Source organism: Pan paniscus, chromosome 13 (assembly GCF_029289425.2).
Source record: "Pan paniscus chromosome 13, NHGRI_mPanPan1-v2.0_pri, whole genome shotgun sequence".
Lineage (NCBI taxonomy): Eukaryota > Metazoa > Chordata > Mammalia > Primates > Hominidae > Pan > Pan paniscus.
This window is the reverse complement of record NC_073262.2, coordinates 118,011,881-118,029,970: the sequence shown is the minus strand read 5'-3', so window position 1 is coordinate 118,029,970 and position 18,090 is coordinate 118,011,881. Positions and strand designations below refer to the sequence as shown.

The 18,090-nt window shown below is 39.6% G+C and overlaps 1 protein-coding gene across 24 annotated transcripts in view; it reads left to right on the top strand.

Annotated features, from left to right (window-relative positions):
• The window catches only part of FN1 (fibronectin 1), a 75,428-nt gene that overhangs the window by 36,056 nt on the left and 21,282 nt on the right, over nucleotides 1–18,090 (top strand). For 12 of the 24 annotated variants that reach the window (XM_063595545.1, XM_003805008.7, XM_034955085.3 and 9 more), the window contains exons 21-32: nucleotides 913–1,007; nucleotides 2,414–2,582; nucleotides 3,042–3,128; nucleotides 5,544–5,735; nucleotides 7,067–7,339; nucleotides 8,455–8,637; nucleotides 11,960–12,049; nucleotides 13,296–13,565; nucleotides 15,270–15,386; nucleotides 16,062–16,226; nucleotides 16,763–16,918; nucleotides 17,925–18,038. In XM_063595545.1, coding sequence (XP_063451615.1) covers nucleotides 913–1,007; nucleotides 2,414–2,582; nucleotides 3,042–3,128; nucleotides 5,544–5,735; nucleotides 7,067–7,339; nucleotides 8,455–8,637; nucleotides 11,960–12,049; nucleotides 13,296–13,565; nucleotides 15,270–15,386; nucleotides 16,062–16,226; nucleotides 16,763–16,918; nucleotides 17,925–18,038 — 1,911 coding nt within the window. The remainder of the gene's footprint in view (nucleotides 1–912; nucleotides 1,008–2,413; nucleotides 2,583–3,041; nucleotides 3,129–5,543; nucleotides 5,736–7,066; nucleotides 7,340–8,454; nucleotides 8,638–11,959; nucleotides 12,050–13,295; nucleotides 13,566–15,269; nucleotides 15,387–16,061; nucleotides 16,227–16,762; nucleotides 16,919–17,924; nucleotides 18,039–18,090) is intronic. The other 12 variants (XM_008966347.5, XM_003805007.6, XM_008966311.5 and 9 more) reach the window with 1 other exon arrangement.

Genomic DNA, 18,090 nt, shown 5'->3' with positions numbered 1-18,090 from the left:
ATCTTTTATTGCAACCAAAAATAGCTGACCATTATTGTGGAATAATTCAGCATAAAGCTATTTTTTTTCTTTTTTTGAGATGGAGTCTCATTCTGTCACCCAGGCTGGAGTGCAATGGCATGATCTCGGCTCACTGCAACTTCTATCTCCAGGGTTCAAGCGATTCTTGTGTCTCAGCCTCCCAAGAAGCTGGGACTACAGGCATGAGCCACCATGACAGCTAATTTTTCATATTTTTAATAGAGACAGGGTTTCACCATGTTTGCCCGCCTGGTCTCGAACTCCTGACCTCAAGTGATCCACCCACCTCGGCTTCCCAAAGTGCTGGGATTACAGGCATGAGCCACCGATCCCCGCCCAGCATAAAGCTGTTTTTAGATCACCTTCTATAATTTACCATTGTTCTTAAATTAATGGTTAAGAAACAATATGATAATCAGTTTGTGGTGGCCAGTTTTACATTTTATAAGGGATTTTACACTGACGATATAGGGAAATTTATTGTCATCAAAGTCAAATCCCAACAATCATAAAAAGACATGAATTAGATTATATAATTTCAATGAAAGGACCACCTTAGCAAACATCTAACCCCTTGTTACTCAGGTATCATTCACGGGCCAGCAGAATTGGTATTATCTGTGTTTGTCAGAAATGCAAACTCCCTAGTTCTTTGTTAGACCTCCAGAAACAGAATCTGCATTTTAGCCAGACCCCAGATGATGTGTGTGGCACATTAAAGATTGAGAAGCCTGATCCTCTCCCAATTCTCACCCAATGAAAAAATATGTTACATTCTCTATCCACTGCTTGGTTAAACTGAGGTTCTCCATAAAAATACTTGTTATCTATATGCTATGCAATCATCTGTGAGTTTGAGTTTTGAATATGCGCATTGATTCTCTCTCACAGTGCAGCCTGGGAGCTCTATTCCACCTTACAACACCGAGGTGACTGAGACCACCATTGTGATCACATGGACGCCTGCTCCAAGAATTGGTTTTAAGGTAAACTGCACATGTTCCTAATCTCTGTGATACAGCCCTGAGGTGTCCTTGTGTTTCCCATGTAGTGGAAACAGGGTGCTCAGGAGTCAGGAGACCTGGGTTTTGTCACCTGCTTCTGTCCATACATCTTTGACTACGTTGTCAGGGCATAACAGTCCTTCCCTGCCTACCTCACTGAATTGTTGGAAGGGTGGATGGAGGCTGCGAAAGTGTTTTGCAAAGGATAAAACATTAGCATGAAGCTGCTGCTTATTGTTATCTTATTTTCTCTATCCTTTCCTGCAGGAAATTACATTTCAAAAAAACATGGGAAAACTTTATTTGATGTGTTGTTCTAAATGAGTGTGAACGAGTTCACAAAAGCCAGTTTAGGGAGACCAATTAAACTCAGAGTCACTTAAAAATCGCATTTTCATCCAATCAGTTTCATCTCCAACTGTTTCAAAGCACTGCGGGTGAATCTCTTAATAGAAGTTAAGATGAAGGTTTCCCTGTGGATATCTGGATTCATCTTCTTTAAAGTAATGATAGTAGGGAAGCGGTGAATACAAATGAATATGTTTAAAAGAATTCCATTCTTTGGCATTTAGTGTGAAGAGAGAAATATTTGTTATCGCTGGAAATCATGACTCAATCCCCTTGTTTAAAAAAATACACCAAAGATAAAGTTTATAAATGGCCATATTTATGATTATGCTACTCAAATATAGAAGAACTTTCTGAAGATTGCCAGTATACCTTTTAAATTCCCTTAATAATGTCATGCTGACTTTCAGAAGCCTTATGATGTGTGAAGGATCTCTCTAGAGTTGAACACTATTGGATAACAGTGTTACCTAAGTTTTTGAAATAGAATCTTAAAAGGATTTTAAATTATGGGCATAGTTATTCTAATTCTTCTCTTGTAATGTATCATCCTGCAGTTGAAGCTATGAACATATCTCTTCAAAAGGTGTGTTTTTGCAATACAGTTGCTACAGGGGCTGGTGCCTTTAAATGGCAACTAAAAGGTGAATTGAATGTGAATAACTCGTTAAAGGGAGAGCTCAGACATTCCTTCTAGCACACACACAGAAAAATAGAAATGAACTACCATGTGACCCACAGTCCCTGTGTACGTCTGGTTTGTAACAAGAGATTCTTTATCAAGCAAAACAGTATGTAATGACATTTCTCTGGAACCTTCCATTACAAGCCAATTTAATGCAGTTTGGAAGATACCTCCCCCACCTGGGGGAATTTCCAGCTAAAGTATATAAAAGAGTCCCCAAATCATTTCCCAATAGAAGTACACTGTGCAGTTTCTGAAGAGTTTACACTATTTAAAGCATAATCACAGCCTCACAGCAGTAACAGGCCTCTGGAAATATTTGTCCTTGGTGTTTAGTTTGCATTCCTTCCTCTAGCTGGGTGTACGACCAAGCCAGGGAGGAGAGGCACCACGAGAAGTGACTTCAGACTCAGGAAGCATCGTTGTATCTGGCTTGACTCCAGGAGTGGAATATGTTTACACCATCCAAGTCCTGAGAGACGGACAGGAAAGAGATGCGCCAATTGTAAACAAAGTGGTGACACGTAAGAAGAATTCCTTTTCCCTTTTCTATTAGTTTTTAAAACTGTTCTACTTTTCGAAAAAAGCTAGTGTCAATATCACTTTTTACTTATGAGAATGGCACAGGGGAGATATCTTATCCTTACTTATATTATTAATGCTATTCCTGAATTTGGAGTAGCAGGTTCAATTCATGCTTTATATTTTATGGCATCAGAAATGTTCTTTCCATGTCAAGAATATTTATGAACTGGCAAGATGAAAATAATTTCAATAGTATTGCAAAATCATTACTCATAAAAAAAGTCTTTGTCAGAGAATTACTGCTGTCCATCATATTTTCATAATGTAACCTATATTTTTATGGGAGGGAGGGAGGGAGGGAAGAAGCATGGAAGAGAGGGAGGTAGGGAAGGAGGAAAGATTACACAGGTCAAGAGCTTTGTGTCAGCTTTAACTTTTAAAATGTTCTTTCTGCATAGCATTGTCTCCACCAACAAACTTGCATCTGGAGGCAAACCCTGACACTGGAGTGCTCACAGTCTCCTGGGAGAGGAGCACCACCCCAGGTAAGTTTGGGATGGATCAGAGGGCAAGTATACACCATACCTTCCCAAAATAAAGATTTTAGAAACTGTGTTTCTTTCAGAGAAAGAAGGGATTCAAATTACAAATGCTTAGCTCTCCATAAAAACTATAGCAGTACATGACGTACATCATGGAGCAGCCTGCAGGATGCTTTAATGCACGTTGACTTCAATCACAGGAAACAGAACAACCTTACACTAGTCTAGGGGGACAAGACAGATCCTCACACAGCTGTAGGGCTGAAGAAAAGCACTGTGGAAGGTGCCTTTTGCTGAGTGCATTAAAAATTGCCAAACAAATGGCTGAAGTCATATTACGTAATTTCCCTTTTGTGAGTTGTTACAGAGCCTAAGTTTATTATTCCCTGAAGTTTTATGAATGTTTTGTCATGAGTTGCACCACAAATATTTAAGGGTGATGAAAGGCAGAAATACCTTCATTTTACAGAATAAGAAAACTGAGACTTAGAAAAAATTGGCCTACTCATAGTCACACATTTTAAATGTTACAAAACTGGGATTGTAACTTAAGTTTATAGACTCCTTCTCACACCCAATGTCACATATTTGGAATGTAATTTTTTTTAAATTATATTCTATGCAAACTGAAAATTCTGATTAAGGGGTTCCCTGACCATTTTTAAAGCTTTAAATGAAGCATTTGTCTAAATTCCTTGTTCACATATATTTGAAAATTATTTATAAAATGCTAAAATGTATAAAGATAGTTAACAATATTCAAATAGCATGATGTACTATAGCAATAACAGGAAATTTTAGATACCCATTACTTTTGCCAAAACCACATGGAAGTCTCAACAAACCTATGGAGAAAAATCTTAAACAAAAATAAAAGTTCCAATTAATGTTGATTGCATTCTTACCTCATATACTTGTTAATTTAAGGGATATGTTTAGGTTATTATTTAGCTATTTCTAATTTTACTGTTAAATTCTTGTGAAATTTTTGTTTAAAAAAAAGTATTATATAGTTCTTATCTTTGCCGGGGCACAGAGCTAAGGCTATCATCTCTAAATCTGATTAATGTATGCAAACACACAGAATGAAACTAGCTCAGAATATCTCTTTTAATCTCCCTCTGAAGTAGAGTGATTTTGGTAAAGTTTTCATTATCTGCGGAAACATTGTTTAAGCCAAAGCTATACAATTTCCAGCTGAGTTGCTCTGAATTTGAAACTTTAAGTTGACAATCTTCGTGCTTGTTAGCAGTGGGATCATTAATACCTCATCTCAATGGCCCAGCCCACACATATGGATGATCACTAGCAAGTGTAATGATCTCAATATTTATTTCTCATTCAGTTGGGTTTCCTTGTATTTGCCACATTAGTGTTTACTCTGTTCCTAATGGCAAAATATTCTGTCATCTCCTTGCCTTTTATAAAGTTTAATATACTTTCTCATTTTAATCTGGCCTCACAGATCTCTAGTCATCACTGTTTTTATTTGAATGTCTCTCATCCCTCTCAACTCTTTTACTGCCCAATTTCTATGATTCCTGAAGACTTCAACAATCAATACTCTCTTTTTTTGTTTGTTTTGTTTTTTTTTTTTGAGACAGAGTCTCGCTCTGTCACCCAGGCTTGGAGTGCAGTGGCGCCATCTCAACTCACTGCAACCTCCGCCTCCTGGGCTCAAGCGATTCTCGTGCCTCAGCCTCCCAAGTAGCTGGAACTACAGACATGCGCCACCAAGCCCAGCTATTTTTTATATTTTTAGTAGAGAGGGGGTTTTACCGTGTTGGCCAGGCTGGTCTCGAACTCCCAACCTCAGGTGATCTGCCTGCCTCAACCTCCCAATCAATACTCTTTCTAGAATAAGTATCACCACTTTTGTTTCTCATTTTCTCCTTTCTTGGTTCTCTTCCTATAAATCCCATAGTTTCAGACCTTTTAAATTAGGAGAGCTCTCTGGGGAATGTGCTTAAGGTTGAGAGTGATTCTATACTAGGCAGGTAGAAAGGAATATTCCTCAGCTGTCTTCAAATGATTCATTAAGGAAAAGCAGGGTACAGTGGCAGGACCATGAGATTTGGAAACAAAGAAAGCTTTGGGGAATCACTCCCCTGGTTCAAGATTTCCTTTAAAGTGAGGATCTTGGCGGAGGTTGAAGTGAGCCAAGATCAAACCGCTGCACTCCAGCCTGGGTGACAGAGGGAGACTGTCTCAAAAAATAAAAATAAAAAAATAAAGTGAGGATCTTAGTACTGCCTGAAAGGATTGTTGCAAGCATTGAATAACAGTGACAGTGGAGTCCTCAGTAAATGCCAAGTCCTTCTGCATTCCGCCCTGTGAGTCCCTCACTGGAGTCTAGTTAAATATGCTCTGGCTCACAGATGCTCTGTGCAATAACTTCCTCTTTTCTTTTTTCTCCAGACATTACTGGTTATAGAATTACCACAACCCCTACAAACGGCCAGCAGGGATATTCTTTGGAAGAAGTGGTCCATGCTGATCAGAGCTCCTGCACTTTTGATAACCTGAGTCCCGGCCTGGAGTACAATGTCAGTGTTTACACTGTCAAGGATGACAAGGAAAGTGTCCCTATCTCTGATACCATCATCCCAGGTAATAGAAAAATAAGCTGCTATCCTGAGAGTGACACTTCCAATAAGAGTGGGGATTAGCATCTTAATCCCCAGATGGTTAAGGTTGTCAACTATATTTGGGATTTAATTCCGATCTCCCAGCTGCACTTTCCAAAACCAAGAAGTCAAAGCAGCGATTTGGACAAATGCTTGCTGTTAACACTGCTTTACTGTCTGTGCTTCACTGGGATGCTGTGTGTTGCAGCGAGTATGTAATGGAGTGGCAGCCATGGCTTTAACTCTGTATTGTCTGCTCACATGGAAGTATGACTAAAACACTGTCACGTGTCTGTACTCAGTACTGATAGGCTCAAAGTAATATGGTAAATGCATCCCATCAGTACATTTCTGCCTGATTTTACAATCCATATCAATTTCCAACAGCTGCCTATAAAATAGTTTTGTCCCTGTATGTGAGCACTGAAACAGCATTTGGTTGACACATCCAGTTTTTCATCTTGCAGTTTCAAATCCTTCTTTTTGAAAATTGGATTATAAAAAAAAGAAGTAAAAGCCACACCTTCAGGGTGTTCTTTCTTGTGGCTTGAAAGACAACATTGCAAAGGCCTGTCTAAGGATAGGCTTGTTTGTCCATTGGGTTATAACATAATGAAAGCATTGGACAGATCGTGTCCCCCTTTGGACTCTTCAGTAGAATGCTTTTACTAACGCTAATTACATGTTTTGATTATGAATGAACTAAAATAGTGGCGATGGCCTTGACCTTAGGCCTGTCTTTCCTCAGCCTGAATGTGCTTTTGAATGGCACATTTCACACCATACATTCATAATGCATTAGCGTTATGGCCATGATGTTGTCATGAGTTTTGTATGGGAGAAAAAAAATCAATTTATCACCTATTTATTATTTTTTAACCTTCTTCATGCAAGCTTATTTTCTACTAAAACAGTTTTGGAATTATTAAAAGCATTGCTGATACTTCAGATATTATGTCTAGGCTCTAAGAATGGTTTCGACATCCTAAACAGCCATATGAGTTTTAGGAATCTGAACAGTTCAAATTGTACCCTTTAAGGATGTTTTCAAAATGCAAAAAAAAAAAAAATATATATATATATATATATATTCCCTAAAAGAATATTCCTGTTTATTCTTCTAGGGAAGCAAACTGTTCATGATGCTTAGGAAGTCTTTTCAGAGAATTTAAAACAGATTGCATATTACCATCATTGCTTTAACATTCCATCAATTTTACTACTAGTAACCTGATATACACTGCTTTATTTTTTCCTCTTTTTTTGCCTCTATTTTCCTTTTGCCCCCTCTCCCTTTGCTTTGTAACTCAATAGAGGTGCCCCAACTCACTGACCTAAGCTTTGTTGATATAACCGATTCAAGCATCGGCCTGAGGTGGACCCCGCTAAACTCTTCCACCATTATTGGGTACCGCATCACAGTAGTTGCGGCAGGAGAAGGTATCCCTATTTTTGAAGATTTTGTGGACTCCTCAGTAGGATACTACACAGTCACAGGGCTGGAGCCGGGCATTGACTATGATATCAGCGTTATCACTCTCATTAATGGCGGCGAGAGTGCCCCTACTACACTGACACAACAAACGGGTGAATTTTGAAAACTTCTGTGTTTGAGACATAGATGGTGTTGCATGCTGCCACCAGTTACTCTGGTTAAATATGGATGTTTCATGGGGGAAGTCAGCAATTGGCCAAAGATTCAGATAGGGTGGAATGGGGGGATAAGGAATCAAATGCATCTGCTAAACTGATTGGAGAAAAACACATGCAACTATTCTTCAGTACACTCTCATTTAAACCACAAGTAGATATAAAGCTAGAGAAATACAGATGTCTGCCCGTTAAATATAAAATAGCAAATGTTCATTCAATTTGGAGACCTAGAATTTTTCTTCTTAAATACCAAACACGAATACCAAATTGCATAAGTACCAATTAATTATAAGAAATATATCACCAAAATGTACCATCATGCTCTTCCTTCTACCCTTTGATAAACTCTACCATGCTCCTTCTTTGTAGCTAAAAACCCATCAAAATTTAGGGTAGAGTGGATGGGCATTGTTTTGAGGTAGGAGAAAAGTAAACTTGGGAGCATTCTAGGTTTTGTTGCTGTCACTAGGTAAAGAAACACCTCTTTAACCACAGTCTGGGGACAAGCATGCAACATTTTAAAGGTTCTCTGCTGTGCATGGGAAAAGAAACATGCTGAGAACCAATTTGCATGAACATTTTCACTTGTAAGTAGAATTCACTGAATGGAACTGTAGCTCTAGATATCTCACATGGGGGGAAGTTTAGGACCCTCTTGTCTTTTTGTCTGTGTGCATGTATTTCTTTGTAAAGTACTGCTATGTTTCTCTTTGCTGTGTGGCAACTTAAGCCTCTTCGGCCTGGGATAAAATAATCTGCAGTGGTATTAATAATGTACATAAAGTCAACATATTTGAAAGTAGATTAAAAATTTTTTTTAATATATCGAAGATGGCAAAAAGGTTAAAGGGGGCCTAACAGTACTGTGTGTAGTGTTTTATTTTTAACAGTAGTACACTATAACTTAAAATAGATTTAGATTAGACTGTTTGCATGATTATGATTCTGTTTCCTTTATGCATGGAATATTGGTTTTACCTTTCCAGCTACTTTGTTAGCTTTAATTTTAAAATTACATTAACTGAGTCTTCCTTCTTGTTCGAAACCAGCTGTTCCTCCTCCCACTGACCTGCGATTCACCAACATTGGTCCAGACACCATGCGTGTCACCTGGGCTCCACCCCCATCCATTGATTTGACCAACTTCCTGGTGCGTTACTCACCTGTGAAAAATGAGGAAGATGTTGCGGAGTTGTCAATTTCTCCTTCAGACAATGCAGTGGTCTTAACAAGTAAGCAGTTGAATGTATCTGTTCCATAAATATTAACCTAGAGCATAGCAAATGAATTCTAAATTCTCAAGTAGGAGGAGCTAAGAGCAAGAGAGCTGCAACCAAGCTACAAACTAAACTCTGAATTCAATGCACAGCTCCATTAATTTTGAAAGATGTAATGTTTGTTGCTATCTTAATATACTTTTGATATCTACAGCTTTTAAAAAATCATAGTGGAAAAACACCTGCAGGAAAGTTCCATGACTTCAAACAAATTCTGCTTCTAAATAAGCACATAAAAATAAGTGAATATCAAGAGAAATTACACGACTAAATCTAAATCTTTAGAGAAAAAAATGAGAACTGAAAATAGTGTCACCATATGTGCTTTATTCTCATTTTTATAAAAAAAAGTGTCAGCAGTTGATTGATTTAGGATTCGAATACTTAGAAAAGTGACTGATTGTTTGGTCTAGATTAGAATGTTGTTGTGAAGAGAGTCAGAAGTTTAATTTGTACTTCAAAAAGAATCTGTTAGAAGGATTTCTCAGAAGACTGAGAGCTTAGAAAAAAAACTGACATTAAATAAATAACAACAATTTATGGAAATTGTCTCTTTCTAGTCCCAACCATTATAAAATAGACATCTTTTGTTAAAGAATAAAACAGTAGGCTGCAAGATGGTGCTCTGTTTCACATAAACAGTGCTTTTTATTATTTTCACTGTAATAGTCAAATATATAACAACAGCAAAACATTCTACATAAGGGAAAAATAGCTTACATTTAGGTACATTACCAAGTATTAGTCTGAAAACATCTACCTTTCAAACATAATTTAGATAATGAAACACAAAGAAGAGCAGCTCAGCGTGACCATAATCTTGGTTTCTTACTTTGTGGCTGAGGGCAAGAATATCTTTATATTGGCATATCCACCACCCCAGGGCTGTTGCTTCTGTTCTAGAGCACCCTGGAATCACTAATTACAGCATCACCCAGTATACAAGCCCCTGCATCACAATGTCTGTCCCTTAGCCGTAGACCTGTCACATGTTAATCATGTGTTCTAAGACCTTATTATAATCCTAATGCTACAAATGACCTCAAGGTAGCCCCTCTCCCTCCTAGCAAAGTCATTATTATCCTCTTTTAAAGATGAAGCAAGCCAGTGCAGTGGCTCTCGCCTGTATAATCCCAGCACTTTGGGAGGCTGAGGTGGGCCAATTGCTTGAGCCCAGGAGTTCGAGCCCAGCCTGGGCAACACAGTGAGACCAAGTCTCTACAAAAAATACAAAAATTAGCCGGGCATGGTGGTGCACACCTGTGGTCTCAGCTATGTAGGAAGTTGAGGTAGGAGGATCACCTGAGCCTGGGGAGGTTGAGGCTGCAGCAAGCCATGATCGTGCCACTGCACTCCAACCTGGGTGACAGAGTGAGACCCTGTCTCAAAAAAATAAACAAACAAATAAACATGAAGCCGTTGAGGTCCCCAGCAGTTAAGTAAATTGCCACTGGCCAGCTAGTATGGTGGAAATGGAATCCAGGCATCTGGTCCTCCAGTCTGGCACTTTTCCAAACTTTGTAGGGGGCTTTATAGAAACGCTGAAGGGCAAATGGTGTGCAGGGGAATGAGGGTTTAGTGAGTAGGAGTTCCAAATTTAGAAACATCACTCTCTGTATCTTTTAGATATACAAATATTTACCATATATTACAGTTGCCTCTAGTGTTCAGTACAGTAACATGCTGCACAGGCTCATAGCCTAGCAGCAATAGGCTAGACCACATAGCTTATAGCTTAGGTGTGTTATAGGCTCTACTACCTAGGTTTTTTGTTTTGTTTTGTTTTGTTTTTGAGACGGAGTCTCCCTCTGCTGCCCAGGATGGAGTGCAGTGGCACGATCTGGGCTCACTGCAACCTCCACCACCAAGGCTCAAGTGATTCTCCTGCCTCAGCCTCCTGAGTAGTTGGGATTACAGGCGTGAGCCACCACGCCCAGCTATTTTTTTTGTATTTTTAGTGGGGGGGGGGGGTTTCACCATGTTGGCCAGGCTGGTTTCAAACTCCTGACCTCAAGTGATCCACCCTCCTCGGCCTCCCAAAGTGCTGGGATTACAAGCCCATCTAGGTGTAGGTACACTCTATGATGCTTACACAATAAAATCACCAAATCACACACTTATCAAAGTGTATCTCCACCATTAAGCTATGCCTGTGTATCAAAATGGAAGAAGAAGCTGGGCACAGTGGCTCATGCCTGTAATCCCAGCACTTTGAGAGGCCAAGGCGGGTGGATCACAAGGTCAGGATTTCCAGTCCAAGCCTGGTCAACACGGTGAAGCCCCCTCTCTATTAAAAATACAAAAATTAGCCAGGCATGGTGGCAGGCACCTGTAATCCCAGCTACTCAGGAGTCTGAGGCAGGAGAATCACTTGAACCCAGGAGGCAGAGGTTTTAGTGAGCCAAGATCACACCACTGCACTCCGGCCTGGGCAACAGAGTAAAACCCCATCAAAAATAAAAATAAAAATAAAAATAAAAAATAAATGGAACAAGATACTCAGGGATGTATATTTAATTTTTTAAAAAATACTCTGCTGTCATTTTAATATGGCAGAACCAATTGCTTTCTAAGTGTGGCTTTTTTCCAGTAAAGGTTAATTGCTAAGACCACTAGTCCTGGCCTGGGTCAATCCCAGTATGATCCTGGGCAAGTAAATTAAAGAAGATAACTTCTCTGTGCCTCAGTTTTTTTTTGTTTTGTTTTTTGTTTTTTCATTTACAAAATGGAGATAATTGTAGTAAATCAAATTTTTAGAGGTGATAGGTTTGTTCATTTCTTGAATGCGGTGATGGTCTCCCAAGTCACACATATGTAAAAACCCATCACTTTAAAGATATGCAGTACATTGTATGACAAGAAATTGCTTTTAAAAGTAGCAAACTACCTTCCAGGGTTGTTGTGAGGCATAAATGGCAATCCACAGCACCACAGCAAGGATTATCATGTGCCCTCCAGAGACATACTCTCAGGTGGATGCGAGAAATATCCAGCTGTTGCAGCAACTTCATCCCACTCGAAATCCAGCTGAGTCACACTCACAGGTGGAATGGAGGGCTTCGAGAGGCCATGGGGCAAGGTGACCCTTCCTTATCATCTAATTACAGACCTTCTCCAGGTCTGTTCACTGAACACTTCGCCATAGTGTTCACTTAGGTGTAAGTAGGCTATAGGACTGGACATTTGGATATTTCATCAGTTCAAATAGTCCTGGGCGTGCTTTAGTTTCTCATGCTTTTGAGCAGAGTTTTAAAATAAGCCCCATTTGCCCCTACAGATCTCCTGCCTGGTACAGAATATGTAGTGAGTGTCTCCAGTGTCTACGAACAACACGAGAGCACACCTCTTAGAGGAAGACAGAAAACAGGTGAGTGGTGTTGGCAGTATGACTATCCAGTAGCTTTTGCCTATCAATTCTGTATAACAAATGAAATGCTACTTCTAAAAATACATCTCCATTTTTTGTTGTCGTGGTGTGTGTACCTTTGTCATCACAGTATGATTTTATCGCTGGTCTCAAAAACTAAAAGATACCTTACTCAGCAGTCACCTAGACTTTCAGTCACTAACAAATTAAGAAATTTGTTGTCTGTCCTTTTAAAAAACATTTTCTAAGATCTTTGTTATTTAGATTTAGCAGACATTCCTTTTCATTAGGCAGCTCTGTCTAATGGCTGACCCAACACTCATTGTCATCTATTTTTCTTCCTTTACTAAGCCAGCAAGTTTACATTTTCTTTTTACTTAATAAAATATGCATTTACTAGAAGGAAGTTGAATTGAATCTCATAAATATTATGTACTTAAATATGAATGCTTCTTTTAATTTTTTCTTTAAAAAGGTACACTTTAGTATATTCATTAATTTATTTATAGTCTACTTGCTCCCAAAAGGACTTATGATATCTTAGTTTGGTTTCTTATTGAAAAGAACTAGTAAATGCTGTAACTGAAACAGAAATTTGCTGGAAGTCCCAGAGACTAAGTGATTTGAATTTGCAACAAACTCTGAATTTTTGTGCATTTTTGAAAAATGCATTTTTCAAAACTGTCAATTCATGAGGAATTATCAGCATTGTAATTAGTCTGGGATAATGTCTTTAGTTTCAGAAAGTTTTGGCATCATTACCACTCTGTTGACATATAAATTTCCTCTTGAGCTTAGGAGGCTTCTCTGAGAGTCAAACATTTATTTTGAGAGTGGGCAGATCTTGCTTTACTTGGAAGGATACACTTACAGGATAGAAACACAGAATACTTGAACACTGAAGAATTTGAAAATGTCAATTCTCAGAAGATCTTGAACACTTATCTCCAAATGTGACACAGAAACTTACTGTAATAACCCCTAAAATTTGCTTGAATTACCTAGCAAAAGAAAAAAATGAATGCTTGAGCTGGCTATTTTGAATTGAGTCAATTTAAGATTTTAAAATTCATATGTAGCTTAGAATCAGTACATCTTACTCTTTGGTTTATGGCAAATCATGGTATTGATGAAACAGGAACGAAATGTTGGATGTACGTTAATTTCCCCTACACCTTCCTCACTTCCTAAACTGGTGGTGTCTTTTCTTTTTTTTTTCTCTTCCTCCCCTGGGTGGGAAAAACAGGTCTTGATTCCCCAACTGGCATTGACTTTTCTGATATTACTGCCAACTCTTTTACTGTGCACTGGATTGCTCCTCGAGCCACCATCACTGGCTACAGGATCCGCCATCATCCCGAGCACCTCAGTGGGAGACCTCGAGAAGATCGGGTGCCCCCCTCTCGGAATTCCATCACCCTCACCAACCTCACTCCAGGCACAGAGTATGTGGTCAGCATCGTTGCTCTTAATGGCAGAGAGGAAAGTCCCTCATTGATTGGCCAACAATCAACAGGTAACTTGTTTTCTGGTCTGCAAAGAAACTCAGAAGACTTTCCTACCCAGTTGGTAGATTCTGTAAAGTAGCTTGCTGTTGTCTGTCATCAGCTCTCAAAAAAAAAAAAAAAAAAAAAAATAGATCATTGTCATGGGACATGGAGAGGGAAGTGAGAAAATGTGTGGAGAAACATCTTCCTTGGAATATGGTAAAGAAGCCCGGGCGTGGTGGCAGTAAAGAAGATATTTTTTTTCCTCTCAAGAAATTTCTCACCTGATTTGGGTATTTATGCATTTCTAATAACACAAGTTTTGTTGAAAATGTAGAAAATTGGCTGGACGGGGTGGCTCACGCCAGTAATCTCAGCACTTTGGGAGGCCAAAATGGGCAGATCACTTGAGGTCAGAAGTTCAAGACCAGCCTGGCCAACATAGTGAAACCCCATCTCTACTAAATATACAAAAATTAGCAAGGTGTGGTGGCATGCACCTGTAATCCCAGCTACTCGGGAGGCTGAGGCAGGAGAATCTTTGAACCTGGGAGGCGAAGGTTGCAGTGAGCTGAGATCAGGCCATTGCACTCCAACCTGGGTGACAGAGCAAGACCCTGTCTCAAAAAAAAAAAAAAAAAAAGGGCCAGGCGCAATGGCTCACGCTTGTAATCCCAGCACTTTGGGAGGCCAAGGCGGGTGGATCACGAGGTCAAGAGATCGAGACCATCCTGGCCAACATGATGAAACCTCGTCTCTACTAAAAATACAAAAATTAGCTGGGCGTGGTGGCATGCACCTGTAGTCCCAGCTACTCAGGAGGCTGAGGCAGGAGAATTGCTTGAACCCAGGAGGCGGAGGTTGCAGTAAGCTGAGATTGTGCCACTGCACTCAAGCCTGGTGACAGAGGGAGACTCTGTCTCAAAAAAAAAAAAAAAAAAAAGGTGGAAAACTGAACACTGTTTCAAAGTACCTTTAAAAATATAATCTTAGGGTAATAGTGTCATTGTTCTTAGCAGATAGAGGCCGAAGTACTTAGGGGAACAGTAGCATCATGTTATCTGTATTTTAGTCTCAAGTCGTCAAGCCAGAGACAAATACCTAAGGGAAGGGTATATAGGTGTTCATTGTATTACTTTTTTTTTTTTTTCCCTGATATGGAGTCTTGCTCTGTCGCCCAGGCTGGAGTGCAATGGTGGGATCTTGGCTCACTGCAACCTCTGCCTCCCGGGCTCGAGCAATTCTCTTGCCTCAGCCTCCCAAGTAGCTGGGATTACAGGTGCCCGCCACCACGCCCAGCTAATTTTTGTATTTTTAGTAGAGATGGGATTTTACCATGTTGGCCAGGCTGGTTTTGAACTCCTGACCTCAAATGATCCACCCGCCTCGGCCTCCCAAAGCGCTGGGATTACAGGCGTGAGCCACCACGCCCGGCCTTGTATCACTTTTTTTTTTTTTTTAACTTTTCTGTAGTTTTGAAATTTTTCCAGATAAAATGTTGAGGGAAAAAAAACTCTTCCCCAAATTTGAAATAATCATTTTATCACAATTTGAATGGGCTCTGTAACTCCTTATCTTGAATTCATCATAATATGAAATTCTGCTAATTACACATAGTATTTACATGATTGTATGGAAGAATCATTAAGACAATTATCTGGAAAATGAACAAACAGTAAATCTGAATATTGTTTGAAAATTACGGATGTGAAAAGTTTCCCTTTTTTTTCTAGTTTCTGATGTTCCGAGGGACCTGGAAGTTGTTGCTGCGACCCCCACCAGCCTACTGATCAGCTGGGATGCTCCTGCTGTCACAGTGAGATATTACAGGATCACTTACGGAGAAACAGGTACAGCAGTAAAATGCTATTTTACACTCTGATTAAATCAGCTTCTGTTGTGGATAACCTGAAAGCCCAACAGTGAACAAAGAATTAAAGAAACTTTGGCAAGTCCATTCAACGGAGCCCTTGTTTTTTCCAAGAAAATACCTAAGATATAGATGATATAATTTGTTCTAAAACCCAAATAAAAAGTTGTTTATATACTACAACTAGAGGGGGAACGGCAGAGCTGAGGAAATAAAAGGATTGTAAATTCACAAACATATTATCAGTGGTGGAAATAAGTGATTTTTATTTTTTCTTCTCTTTACTTTTCTGTATTTTCCAAATTTTATTTAAAAGGAATGTATTCTGTTAAAAGTTTTAAAAAGGACACAATGCATGCAATCCTGGGTTGAGGGCTTACCTTCTCCCACTTCTAATGCTACTCTACTACTCAGTGACATTTTAAAGCTGAAATGTTAAAACAGCGCTAACTGTAATTTTCTCTCAGTGTTTATACACTTACCAAGGTTTGCTACATGCATAAATACCCCTTTCTGTTCAAGATAGCGCTCTTTAAAAGGGAATAAGCAAGAAGATGTGATTTACATGCTGCTATAAATGTGGTAATTCAATTAATCAGTAATACCCAAGTAGCTCTAAGCCCCTCACACTCTGAACTAACCCTTTTTCATACAGGAGGAAATAGCCCTGTCCAGGAGTTCACTGTGCCTGGGAGCAAGTCTACAGCTACCATCAGTGGCCTGAAACCTGGAGTTGATTATACCATCACTGTGTATGCTGTCACTGGCCGTGGAGACAGCCCCGCGAGCAGCAAGCCAATTTCCATTAATTATCGAACAGGTACAAACTTCTACTCTGGGGTGACACCAGCTTATTTATTCAGATAGTTTTTTGCAATGTTCTCCTAAGGTATTTTTCTAATTGTAGAATAGATTTTCCTTTTTAATGAGCAACAACCTGCAGCTAGCACCTGCAGCGAACAGAGTTTTGAGCCAGATAAAGAAGGAAGCACCCCAAGGGCAGGAAGTTCAGTCAGTTTTGTCGATATATTCCACATGTCTGCAATAAGACAGGCATAGAGAGTGTTCAGTAAGTATTCGTTGGAAAAGAATGGATGAGTTGATAAAGTAGGAAGACAGACACCTGCTTGTGGAATGTAGTTTCTTTGTGAATGAAGCAACCATCTCAAAAATAGGAAATGGTATTGAGATGCCTGCCCCATCCCTCTAAAAGCTCTCTCTGTATTCTTTCAAGAAGAAATACCTTTCTCATGTAAGAGATCATTCGAATATGTACCAGACCTAGAGAGGAGGACTTGTCCAATCTTGTCTCCAAGGACTGGGGCTTCACTGGTTTCTCCCTGCTTTTATTTGTAGAAATTGACAAACCATCCCAGATGCAAGTGACCGATGTTCAGGACAACAGCATTAGTGTCAAGTGGCTGCCTTCAAGTTCCCCTGTTACTGGTTACAGAGTAACCACCACTCCCAAAAATGGACCAGGACCAACAAAAACTAAAACTGCAGGTCCAGGTAAGAATCATCTGCATCTCGGCCAGGTGCGGTGGCTCACTCCTATAATCCCAGAACTTTGGGAGGCTGATGCGGGCAGATCACTTGAGGTTAGGAGTTCGAGACCAGCCTGGCCAATATGGCGAAACCCCGTCCGTACTAAAAAATCCAAAAAAATTAGCTGGGCATGGTGGCTCGTGCCTGTAATCCCAGCTACTCAGGAGGCTGAGGCAGGAGAATGGCTTGAAGCCTGGAGGCAGAGGTTGCAGTGAGCCAAGATAGCCCCACTGCATTCCAGCCTGGGTGACAGAGTGAGACACTCCATCTCAGGAAAAAAAAAAAACAAAAAAACAGTAATCTGCATCTCATATACAACAGGATAGATGGGGTAGGGCCACCTAATATTCTTTTTTATATAAATGGCTACCTTGTTGTGAGTACTATGTATTTTTTTGTCCTATGTCATCATTGTCCCCATTCATGAGTTCAGGGCTCAAGATCATTATCAACCCTTTTCACAGTAGAAGTCTTAAGTGCATTTCTGTTTTTACATGGATAGTTCTATTTAGTGATATGGACATCTTAAATTACTAGATTCACCCTTCTGGTTTTGTTTATCATTCACACTAAGAAGAGATAAATGGCCTAACTGACTTTTTCAGCTCTTTTTAGCTATGTTGTCTTTGTTTTTAAATAGAATACTTGTGAAATTAGGATCTTAAGGCAATTTATTAGAGTCAAGTTAATTTTCATTTTTTCTGAGAGCACTATCACTAATTGTTGGGGGCATCATATTAAGTTTTAGATCTTATCCTTGAGTGTGACTTCACTCCCATATGGTAATTTGTATTAGCAATGAACAGGTTTGTCCAAGAGGAAATCAAAGTCTGACTCTCCATATTTTTGTTACAATTCTGCAAATAAAAATTCTAGGCCACCATATGTTTACTACCAAACTCTAGACGCCACTTGAGGACTTTATAGTGGATGACGTGGATGTTGCATTTGCTTTTCACTCCCTTTGCAGATCAAACAGAAATGACTATTGAAGGCTTGCAGCCCACAGTGGAGTATGTGGTTAGTGTCTATGCTCAGAATCCAAGCGGAGAGAGTCAGCCTCTGGTTCAGACTGCAGTAACCAGTACGTAACCACTGCTTGGTTTCCATTTTCAAAGTCAAATTTTGTTCTTGGG